This window comes from Triplophysa rosa, linkage group LG11 (assembly GCF_024868665.1).
Source record: "Triplophysa rosa linkage group LG11, Trosa_1v2, whole genome shotgun sequence".
Classification (NCBI taxonomy): Eukaryota; Metazoa; Chordata; class Actinopteri; order Cypriniformes; family Nemacheilidae; genus Triplophysa; species Triplophysa rosa.
Genome location: NC_079900.1, coordinates 10,436,514 through 10,448,770, shown reverse-complemented (window position 1 = coordinate 10,448,770; position 12,257 = coordinate 10,436,514). Strand labels below are relative to the sequence as shown.

Below are 12,257 nucleotides of genomic sequence, written 5' to 3'. Positions count from 1 at the left end.
CAAACTCTCTCCCTTCGTCACGAGCAGAGGCAGGCACGCAAAAAAGGGCCAGCCTGATTTATTAGCCTAATTCTCCCCCCAGTGGCGACGGGGGTGGATATCACGGTGCCCAGTGCAGTAATTGGCAAATTAAATCAAATGTGATGTCACCGCAAATGCAATGGCCAAGCGCATCCACGGCGGAGCGACTGTAACTGCAGAATGAAGTGGGATAGACCTGACAGTCCTCAGAGATGAGACAAAAGCCCATTTGGCAGGACGACCGGAGGAAATCGCCTTGGCATTCCATTTTTATTTCGTCTCTTGTCAGTTGTGAGCGTAAGTTTATTGCAGATGGCACGCGATCGAGAATAAAGCGAAATCCGGGCCTTGATGTGATTTGTAAAACATCCGCATGACATGAAAGCATATCTGCTCATGACTGTAAATGGTAATAATGGTTGTAATGCTGTCATCCAACATGTAACGACTGATATTGTGCACGCATAACTAGATGAAGCAACACTTGATTATCATGTCATCTTAGCGGCACTGTCATAATCTGTCAACAGTTTCCCTGCATGCCTCGATAAGTGCTGTGAAACACACCCGGCCGGTTGTGAGTGGTGATCATCATCATTACATCATGTTTATGTGCTCATCCCGGGTCTTCAGAGCGTGTGTGTGTGTGTGTACGTACGTGTAGCACTGCGTCCATCGCAAAGAAAGCTCATTAGCTGTGAATGGGGATGATTCGCATCAAAGTCTTGTGTTTTTGTTTTTTGAAGCGCATTTTCTGATGTCTGCCAATTGCGAGCTGCATGTTGTTGAGTCTGACTGTACGTCGTCTTCTTACATGCAGGGATTTCTTTGGATAAATACAGTGTGCCTTTAAAGATTCAGACAGTGTCAGACAGTCATACAAAACACAGTTATTGATTCCAAGGACCCTTGTTCATGCTGTGGGGGGTTCGGTTATGAAAAATCTTTTATGGTTTTGCGGTAATCTGATTTTCTGGTGGTTCGATTACTTTCCCGTTAAGCAATCATGTAAAGATCTTGTGCTCTAGCTGTAGTTGTTCAAGGTAAACATTAAAATTATATTTATTTTTTATTTATAACCTATGGCTGTGGAATAAAATCTATGCACAATAAAAACAGACACAGTCTAAAGGTAATAGCCTTTTAATTTATGCTATGTTTCTAGATTTAAAAAGGCAATAGAATTTCATAAGGGTATAGACATACACTACTTATATACAGGTACATAGTGTACCTTTCCATTCACTGGCACAATTGTAGTGCCAGCAGTTCGAAATTACGGGATAATCAACCACAAATGAAAATTCTGTCATCATTTACTCCTTTCAAACCTGTATGACTTTCTTTCTTCTATCACAGAAGAAGATATTTTGAAGAATGTTACCTAACAACAGCGGTACCTATTCATTTCTATTGTATGGACACAAAACCAATTCAAGTCAATGGGTGCCGCTGTTGTTCGGTTACCAACATTCTTCAAAATATCTTCATTTGTATTCTCAGAAAAAAGTAAGTCATACAGGTTTGAAATGGCAAGAGGGTGAGTAAATGATGACAGACGTTTCAGTTTTGGGTGAACTATCCCTTTAAACTGGAAAATAATTCTTATAGGGTTAAATTTCAGAGCTATAACTAGCCAGAAAGATGCAATAAAGACTTTAGGTTCTTTTAACTCAGTACACCTTAGCAACCACATAGCAATGCCCTGACAACCACCCACAATGTCTTATATTGTGGTGCCAACTTTTGCGCAGACAAAGCATCACTCACGCACCACTCAGTAGATGTGTTGGCACGACCACTTGATTTCTTAAGCTAGGCGAGAAAACAACAAAAACTTACAAAACTACACAGGCTGACAGAGTTATGACAGCAAATGTTTTAACTGTAGTTGTTTGTCAGTAGAAAATACTTTAATAACTTTTTTATAATGTCCAAATATTGCCTTTGGTTTAGTTTTTATTAAAAAATGTTAAAGGTAGACATGTTCATTGCTTCGCCAGTGGGCAGAACTAATCCTAACGCTGATTCAATTCAGTAAGTTTACTTCATGTTGTTTCTGCAAAGATCTGCTTGATTGATTATGTAAATGAAGAGTCTCTCAATAAAATTTGAATTATTTTGTTTACCATTAAACACATTTTGAGAACAAAAGTAGCTTTGGGAAATTGCAACTACCGTTGAACATACAAATTAGGACGGCTGTGCAAATCAAGCCGAAATTAGTTTGCTTGATCGTTCCTAATAGAGTTTATAAATGATTGTTATTGAGAAGTCATACATTTTTTACATTTTTTTTGATTCAACGAATTGAATTATTAATCCGTAATGTAAATGACTTATAATCTCTCCTCCTTCATAAAAACTAAATTATTCATGCCTACACGAGAAACATTTTTCGAGAGTTTAATAAATTTTAAAATAACTTCTCTGCATTGTAAGATGTTATCACCTCACATGAAAGATATCGACTCTGATCTCTGCTAATCCTGCGAACGTTTTGACTTCAGTTGAACTCTCGCCTTGCGTGGTGGCGCCAAAGCTTTATCTTAACCAGGCGGAGCTCTCTGACACCTGCTTTCCCGGAGCTCGTATCGTTGGCTTGTTAGATGTAGCCGGCACATCTGGTTTCTGGCTGCTCTTGGAGAGAGATGCTCCCCTGACTGCTCTCTTTCAGAACTTCACTTGCTCTCTGTTAGAGATCTCCAGGGTCAACCTCACATCTGGAGGTGGCGCTGAGAGGCCGATTTAGGGTCAGGGCACCATCTCTCTCTCTCTCTCTCTCTCTCTCTCGCAAATCACTTTTCAGAGCTCAAGGCTCTGTCATTCTCATCTGAACAGCTGCCGGCTGGGCCAGATGGGTCAGCGGTACACAGTAGCCTCCCTTCCTACAACTCTGTAATTCTGTGTGTGTACCAGCACCGGCTGACCTCTGTGCCCGTGAAGCTTGTTCAGGAAAGGTTGAGGTGGCCCATAGCCGTGTGGTGTCATGCGTGTTTCTGGTGCTCCCTGGACCGGATAGAAGCCCCCAGGGCTGGAGTAGCAGCTGTGCAGGAAGCTTAGGCAACTCAGTAAGTTGTACTGAGGCCCGTCTATTCAGCACATAAGCAAATTATGTTACTAACAATGTAGATATGTTGGACGGGTGTCTGATTTTGTCCATTAACCTTGTCCACATAATTTGTGCTACATGGAATTTGACATCATGTCATATTAGTATTGATAAATAAATGACAGATCCTGAAAGAGAGATATAAATACTGAATAGAAGTTAAATGGAAGTGTAACAGAATCTACAATATGTTATATGCAGTACAGTGTAGTATTGCTTGAAAGTGCTTGTGACTTTAGTGTGTCCATAAAGTGCATGTTTAATCTGTAATGGGTATGAAAGGTCATATTGAAAGCCAACACAACGATATCTATATCAGTGTGTATAAAGGCAGTATGAAATATAGAAAGTGCACCATTTAATGCATGTACTAAAATGCATGTCTGCATTGAGCTTTACTCCCAAGATTGTGTGTATGTGTGAGTGTAGTTGTATGTATGTGTTGGTGTGCACTGATACGGTCAATACTGTCATGCCATATAGAACGTTGTATTCAAAACAAGCCCCCTAAGATGATTAAGTGGGCCGATTCAATCTGAATGCTTAACGGGAATAAATGATTCATTTAGTTATTAAATATAGCTCCAAGCGGCAATTAAAAGGGGCCTGGCAATATGGCGGCCAACCTATGTCTCTAATTAGACGTGAGATTGGCCTGTGACACATCATTTGTCACACCTGTGCAGTGACTCATGAAGCCTGTGTAATGCAACCAATGATACGGCTCATGCTTGTCATGTTTATTTACCCACAATGCACTGTTAACCCACATCCTGTCAGCAATACAAAAAGTTTTCAGGGTTTTTTTTTACAACAGGACTATTAATTATACGCTAGTCCTACCTATATTGTTTCTGTAGGTACGGACATGTAAATGTTAAAATAAATTAGGGATGTCAATTTAATGTTAATTTAGTATAAGTAATTGTAAATTGTAAATACCACGATAGAAGAATTAATGCATAGGCTAACATTTAAAAAACAGTGGACACCATAACAAATCATGTGAGAATGCTTTACTCATGTGCCACATTAACGTGATGTCGTAAGATTATAAAAGGAAACAAAAGAAAAAAATGATAGGGATTTTCAAGCAAGTTATGATATATTGTGATCATTTTGATTCATTTATCTCTATCATGTCATTTATTTACATTTTTAAATGATTGACAGCTCTCGCGATAAAGATTAAGGGCTAATTCTGCTTTTTTATATTATAAAAATCAAGAAATCTTTCTCATTATTTATTCACCCTCATGTCGTTCAAAACCTGTATATGATTCGTTCTTCGGTGGAACACAAAATAAGAAATTTTGAGAAATGTCTCAGTGGTTTTGTGTCCATACAGTAGAAGTCAATGGAGCCCCTAAATCATTCTTCAGAATATCTTCTTTTGTGTTCTGCAGGCGATTCATACAGGTTTGGAATGACATCAGGATAAGTAAATGATGTCAGAATTTTAAATTGTGTGTGAACTATTTATTTAAGCTATTCCAGATACAGGGCTTTTTCTTTTTTTATATTCACAGATAAGTCCATGATTACACAGCACATTAGTGCTGTGATGTATAATATGATCTGTGATGATTTCTAGTATCATCCCTGTATAACGGTCACAGTCTGAGGTGTTTCTGCCGGCTCTACAGCCGGCTTTTATGTTTATGTGACCGTTCAAGGCCATCCCAGCAGTATTCAGTAATGCTGTGAATGCAATTCCTTGACTTTTACAGAACAATAGTGACAGAGAAAGTGGGTTTACAAAGCAGAGGACATTTAGAGCGGCTGAATCAAAGCGTCTCGTGCGCAGCTGCCCTTTCTATTGAATCGGCCCCGGTCTGAGGACTAAAGCCCGACTCTACCCATGTGCTGTGTGGTTCTTGAGTTATGATTTAGTCTCATCTCTGATACACTGTGTATGTCTTTTATTTAACCCTCTTCTTTATTCCCCCGTGCACATTTGCATTTCCCAGCATGCTTTTCCCCTTCGCTGTTCTGTGGCGTGTGGGACTGCACAGAGCCGGTTCTTTCACCCATTTATGCCAAGCACCCTCACCATCTCTCCTCCCTACCTCCTCATCCCTAACACCCCTCCTCCTCTACCCTTCCCCCTCGCCTCTCGTCCATCCAGCCAATCAGCAGGCGGCATTGTAAATTTTATCTTCTCTTGCAGAAATCATTTCGTCTTCGTTGCAGCAGATGAAATTTCTTGTAACACCTCCTCAGGTAAAATAAATAAATATAAATGAATTACCAAATCCACCCTCACTTTCTCGATGCACCCACGAGGGAGCGAGCATACCCCTTTTTTATGCACCCTGACAGTGAGTGCTTCTATTGCCCGGCTGTCTCCTTATTTCTGCCCCTTTGATTAGTAGATGTTACGTTTTTTCTCAATACGTTTTCTTGAATGCCCTTTTGGACGAGTGGAGTAGTTCTGGAGTTCTGCATGAGAATAGCTGGAAGGCATCGCATTCATAGTTCTCATCCTTTGCTACTCTTTCCCATGGCACTGCTTGGAAGAGGCATGTGTTCCGTAAAGAGTGAAATGAACACGCTTGTCACACGCTTGAAGTCTGTGTGTCAATTTTCCTGTGTTCCATCGTTCATTTTAGTTCTCCCCCACGCTCCCCTTCGCCGCCTCCCTGTAAGAGCATCTCCATTACATTTGTGTGTGTGTGAGTGTGTGTGCACGAGAGGGTCTTTTTGTTGTTGTTTGTGTTTTGTTTTAGAAGCGTGTGGTGCTGGTGATGTTGTCATTGTTTGATCAAGGTTGCTCATGTAGTGTACGTCTTGCACATTGGCTGTAGGTGGCTAGATCGGGGGAATGACACCTTTTGTGATTGTTTCTGGTTTTAGTGGTAGTCTATTGAAAAGGAAATGGATCTGTCCATCTGCACATTGATTTTTGCGGCATTCTTTCTTTTTCTCTTTTTTTTCCCAACCAGGGAAAATGAATATCCTAACAAGGCTGTAATTTAGCAGGAGCCACTTTTTCGAAGACATCAGCTGTTTGCTCTAAAACACAATCGGAATCTATAATTTAGAGACTGAAAAACTTGCAAATGATGGTCTGTTTGTCCCAGTTCAATAATTGCTGATAACCCTGCTGATAAAAGGCTGCATCGAACATAATCAGTAGGAATGGAAAAGGGAAAGGATGTACGCATGAAGAAACTAGCGTCATAGCCCCAAAAGTACAGCCTAATATTCTTTAAGAAAGTGTAGAAGTGGGCTGTCTGTGCGGTCTCCTGGTGGGAAAAGTCAATACTTTTAGAGGAATAGCACTGCTGGAGCGCACATTTTCCAAAATAATGAGCATGTAGTCAATAATGCAGATGTATCCCAGCCATCTGAGATTTATTAACCTGTATCTCAGGGCCCAGATCTAATTTAGGTGTATGTTAGAGTCACTCACGTTCATTAACAAACATAGAGCTTACCAGCCTCATAAATCAGGCTTTTTTGCCATCAACCTGTCTCTATAGGCAGGCGGCGTCGTCTAGTATAGACGGCAGAAGAGGACAAACCAATAATCACAAGGACGGATTTAAGCGTAATTGTTTTTAAATGCATCAGCAAATGTATATTGCACGTCCATCCGGGAATGTTTAAAAAAAAAAAACACTCCTATACAAGGTTTTTACATAATAAACAATATTACTTTAATATGTGCAGGTTACTCATCCGCTCAACATTCTTACCTTACTTCAAACTTTAGGAATAATCCACCAGGTGTTCTACCCTGAGGGTCACCTTCTCAGTTTTAGCTCCAGAATAGTGGAGGCAGCCGTGGTTTGATCACTGCCTGCATACTCATTATAACTAACCCCTGTAAACACAGATAACGCAGGTCAAACAAAATACTTGGCCAAGCATTGAAATATGAAGACAGAGCAACTGTGTAGTGAATAACAATGTCTATACTAATTTGCAGTGGATTAACTTCTTAATCGCCGGGAGTGCAAGAATATGTAAATTGCCTTATTTCCATGCTCTTCCCTGCCCTCTGATTGGCTCTTATCGGGTCCAAAAACGCCATGCATGCGTAACCAGGCTCTGAGGAGCCGATATTTCAGGTTATTTTCCCTCGCGGCGCTCCGAGGTCTAAATCCGTAAAATCTGCCTGAGCTTTGAGGGAGAATAAGAGATTTTAGGCTAAAACACAAATGCCAGCCTTGTACCGGCGAGTATATATTACAAGCATTGTTGCACACGTTCACAGTAAAAGTCCTGCGATATAGATGTTTCAGTGATGTCGGCCCCAACCAAAGATAATGAACAGCTGTTTGGTTTTGGTTTTCCTGCAAGTACTGTGAAACATTGATCTCTGGTCTGTTTATTGTTTCCTGTGATGTATTTTTGCCTTTTTGATCAATATTCCTAAATGAAACTACTAAAAAATTGAAGGGTTTTTTCGTGCAAGTGTATCGAATTGTAAACTAGTAATGGCTAGAGTTAAACACCAAATATTATGCAGCTGTACAAATAAAAGCTGTCGCACAACTAGACACTAGTGACCAACTAGTTCAATCTTGCACAAATGGCTCTTCAACTTTCCAACAGTGATGTTTTTCCTGCCCTGCGCAGCATGAGGGCAAAACAATGTGATGTTCTCCTTTTGACTTCATTTAAATGTCATTTTCAAAACACTCTGAAATCATCATCATGTGTAGTTGCTTCAACTGTGGTGTTCTACTGTACGCCATTTGTGTTTGCATAGATAAAGAGATGCGGGCGTTGAACTTTGTAATCTGATTCGTCTCCATGTTTCCACAGTTACGGAAGAGTTTATGCTGCCGACCCCTACAACCACGCACTTGCTCCAGCAGCCACATACAGCGTTGGTGCCATGGTGAGTGACCGCGCTCTTTCCATTCCGACCTCTCTACCTGGCTTTTCCTCCTTCCTGACCGTTTCCAAGTCATTCCTCATTACCGCTTTCTTTTTCTCTGTTCGTCATGCGCGCTTCTTTTCTTCCCACCTTCTCCCCCTGCATGGATTTGAGCGCTGGTGACATCTCCTCACTTAAACTTAATTGAATTTGTCTCTTGCGCTAACGGCACCTGAAATGCCACATTAATCCTCCCAGTAAACGTGATAAATGTCTTAATTTCTTGGCAGTGTAGTGCATGTTAGTTATTATATTTCTCATTTTGTGAATATCACCTAGCCGAGCGTTCTCCTTAATGGAATAATTAGTCATTTTGATAATTAAATCCATCACCTAAGTGGTGCTGTGGCAACAGCTAAAAGAGGGAGAGGGGAGCGAACGAAAGAATGCGAGGAGGACCGCGAGCAGCATGTCTCCAGGTGTCCGCTGTGATGTGCGGCTTGTTTGTATGTGGACCGCTTTTGATCTCGGCCGCCCATGTCGAATGCGAGCGTCGCGCTACGAAACGCCGAACTTGCCTTTTTTTCATTTGCTCTGTTGTTTCATATCTCACCCATTTTCTTTGCGATTTAAGTAGCTGAATGTATCTCTTATGGCATGTGGTGTTGTGGTGTGCTTGCTGCATGAAGGAAGTGATTGGTTTCGTCCGGGGGGTATGTACAGTACACCGTCTGAATGCCGAGGTCTCCTCTGGGCTGTGTCCATTAAACTTGTCCAAACCCGTGGCTTCTTTTCCAGAATGCTTTCGCTCCCTTGACTGATGCCAAGACCAGAAGCCACGCCGATGATGTGGGTCTCGTTCTTTCTTCTTTGCAGGCTAGTATATATCGAGGTGGATACAGCCGTTTCGCGCCATACTAAAAAAAAAAACCTTTCCAAACCTATTGAGAATCTTCCTGTGGGGGTAAAGGAGGAGTTATTCAGAGGCCTGGGTATTGCAATACATGCAGTAGTGCATCATTTTAGCATCTCTTAAGAGAGAGAAGACAAAAACTGATATTTTTCATCTTATACCTCAGATATTTTGTGCTGTGTATTTTAATATTGTGGGTTTTTAATTTCTAAAGATTACATAGATTGTTGGCTGTAGAGGTTTCTGTGGTGATCTAGAGAGCTGCTAGATAAAAAAAAAAAAGAAAAAGAAAAACATGAAAGAAAAACATAAGATACGAATTGTTAGGGCTTTACCATGTAAATGAGTCATGTATGATAAATATTCAAGTCACTCTGGGGTTATCATATTTTGTAAGAGTGTAAGTGACTAGAGTCATCCAGTGGTTTCTGCTTTGGTTCACATCGCCTTTTCGTCTCACTTTGGTTCCTTTCATTTCTGGGTTCTGTAGAGGAAGAGCAGAGGGGTTTGTGGGTAGAGTAGGAGTAGATACAGATACATTCTCTGTGGTGGGCGAAAGACTGGGCTGGCAGTATGGGTTGGTGTGCGCGGTGAAGACGCGGAGCTGGTTAAAGAGACCACTGAGGTATCGATTATTTAAGCTGTTTTATATCAGTCATTACTCAAAGCCAAAGGTTATGTTCCTGGGGTGTTAAATGTGTATATTCAGATTATACATAGCAGCTCGTAGAAACTCCCTGAAAGTTCACCACAACAGTATTTTACTGTTTAACTAAACTATTATCTAGTCCTTAAGTCAGACCCTTACTAGTTTAGGCCTACCACATGATGTTCTTTTTATATTGAAGTACTTCCAGTACGTCGATTGATATAAATGCTGACTTTTATAATACGGGAGAGATGAAACACTAAAAAAAAAAAGGCGGCGGCGGCAGTCGCGCCGATTCTATTTTTTGTTTCTGTTTTCTTTTGTTTTTCCAGAGGTAAAGAAACTCTGATTATTTGTACGAGATGAGAGTGAAAAAATAAACTAACAGTGTATTAAATTTGATCTGTGCGGTGAAAATGTTCTCTTAAACGAAAAACACAACTGTATAATGTTTTAGACTTAGTGTGGTAGAACAACTGTTAGAGAAAGGTGTCTCATTTTTTATGGAGTCATACACAGATTTATATCAACACTTTACAAGTAATGCAATCATTATGTAGATATAATCATAGTATTTTTGTCAACTGTACAATTTTGCACACACAACCTGCAATTTTTTCATCACTTCTCAATTGTGGGATGTTATGTTATTGTCTCTCTTTTTTTTTTGTATGTTGTTGTTTGGTTCGGCTTCTCTCGAGTGTTTAGTTTTGATATCATTTTTAATGTGACATCCTTTGTAATATTATTTTCTAGAACACAGCCTTTACACTTTGAAACTGTTTGATTATCAAGAAACTGAGAAATATATGACTTGTGAAAAAGATATCTATATGTAAATAGGAATAATGAGAATTATGTCATTTACAAGTGCTACACAAACAAGCTGTCAAGGTGATCCCGATGAGTCGCAGCTTGGTTGTGCGTATGCGAAGACTTCCCTTCATGTTGTTTACAAGTATACCGAATTAGAGGTTTTGTCAAATATCTCGTTTTTCTTTCTTTTGTATTTATAAAAGTTTCAATTGCATAAAATGCAAACAAAAGAGCGGCTTAAATTTATCCAGCTGCAAATATCCTCTTGTGTACCGTGTGTGTCACATCACACAACTTGGCAAAAATATCTTACCCACTGCTGTGATTCTGCTCTTTCTGCTTTCAGTACGTGTTGTGGACAGGCTTTTTCCTTGTCATTGTATGTGCATGAACTATGATCTGCATAACAATAACCATCAATAAAGTTTCTCAAGATAAGGGGATTTGTGTGGGGTGCTTTCTTTAATGTGCCAAGTGGCTGCCGTGCTCAGATGATGGAGTGCAGTTTGCCTCTGATGTGATTTCATTGACTAAAATTACATTCGAAAGCTCAAGGCGAAGGGAAAATGATCATCTCCGAGGAGGATAAATGGAATTGATGCTTCCAGGTCTGACTTGGTCATCTGTATAAGAAGACCGTCTCTGTATTTGGGATGAAGGAGCGAGATCGGATTTTTGCAGTGTGATTAGGTTATCCTCCACACTTTCAGCACACAAGGGTTATGAAACATCTCGGGTCTGAAATATTCCCACAGACGCATTTTCCATGAAAAACGAAACATGCGAGCAATTTATACGTATGGCACATATAGGTTGGAGGTTTGAAAAATAGTTACGAATAATAGTAGATTTATGCAGTTTCGCAAAAGGTTGGGAGGAGAACCGTTTGCGTAACCACGGTATTCTGAGGATCATACGAAGAACATTACTTTGAAGAATCACAAAGCCCCCTCGCATCAAACTTGAACCTGTCTGCCCTCCATAACTGTAAGCAGGAGATATTCATTATCGTTTTCTCATTTTGCCGAGGTATGACGGATTTTCATCAATGATGTATGCCACAGATAGTTCTAATTGAAGAAAAGAAGAATTACCCCACGTTCTCGATTTGATCTGTGTAATTGGAAAAACTTAGCCAGAGGTTCCTGTGGAAGATAAGCAATATAAATGTTTAAATGTGATGAAGGAGTCACATTATGCTAGGTAATTACAACACCTCTTCACAGAAATGGGTGATCAATAATTAACGTATAGTGGGTCACAAGTCGGAGACGTAATTTAAAATAGGTTATTAATTCTATTATGAAAAATGTACATTTTCTTCCTATTCTGTCACCGAGTCCACGGGGAGAGCTAAAGGAGGGCTAATGGTCTTAATTCGGCCCGGTTTCTCACTGGCTCAGAGTCTCGCCAGTAAATGATGATTTAGGTTTCTGAATTAAATCACGTATTAAATGAAGTAATTTGTGTCTCTCTTTATTTAAATGATTATCAGGATGAGAGTGGACACATAATACTGCAGACACACAAATCAGAGTTGTCACGTGCGTACATTTCAAGTGATTTTCTGTGGGGTTGTTAGAGTTCACATCTTTTACATCAACCGTCAAACTTTTATGGTTTGCAATCATACACTTTTAAATGTAGCTCGCACACTCGCGGTGATGTGTTCATTACAGACAACCGGAGCACGCTTCCTGAGGAAATGGCAATACGTCACAATGCTCATTATTACAAAAACCGTCAGCCACTTGCAGTTGCACTTAAATTTTAAATGTCTCCCCAGCCATTCGTCACGAACGTGACCCGCACAAGTTACTGTCATATCCACGATTTGTGCACGGCACCTAGCAACCCTCGCCTGTGTGAGCTTTATCAGGCCCTTGCTCTTAAATTGTCACCAGTCGGCTGGATT

The 12,257-nt window shown here is 40.3% G+C and overlaps 1 protein-coding gene across 11 annotated transcripts in view; it reads left to right on the top strand.

Annotated features, from left to right (window-relative positions):
* rbfox1 (RNA binding fox-1 homolog 1) overlaps positions 1-10,782 on the top strand; it is a 231,563-nt gene extending 220,781 nt beyond the window's left edge. For 8 of the 11 annotated variants that reach the window (XM_057345620.1, XM_057345622.1, XM_057345625.1 and 5 more), the window contains 2 exons: positions 7,910-7,985; positions 8,763-10,782. In XM_057345620.1, the coding sequence (XP_057201603.1) occupies positions 7,910-7,985; positions 8,763-8,885 (199 nt within the window). In that variant the 3' untranslated portion in view covers positions 8,886-10,782. Of the gene's footprint in view, positions 1-5,303; positions 5,357-7,909; positions 7,986-8,762 lie in introns of all 11 variants that reach the window. The other 3 variants (XM_057345627.1, XM_057345624.1, XM_057345630.1) reach the window with 3 other exon arrangements.
* The last annotated feature ends 1,475 nt before the right edge of the window (positions 10,783-12,257 follow it).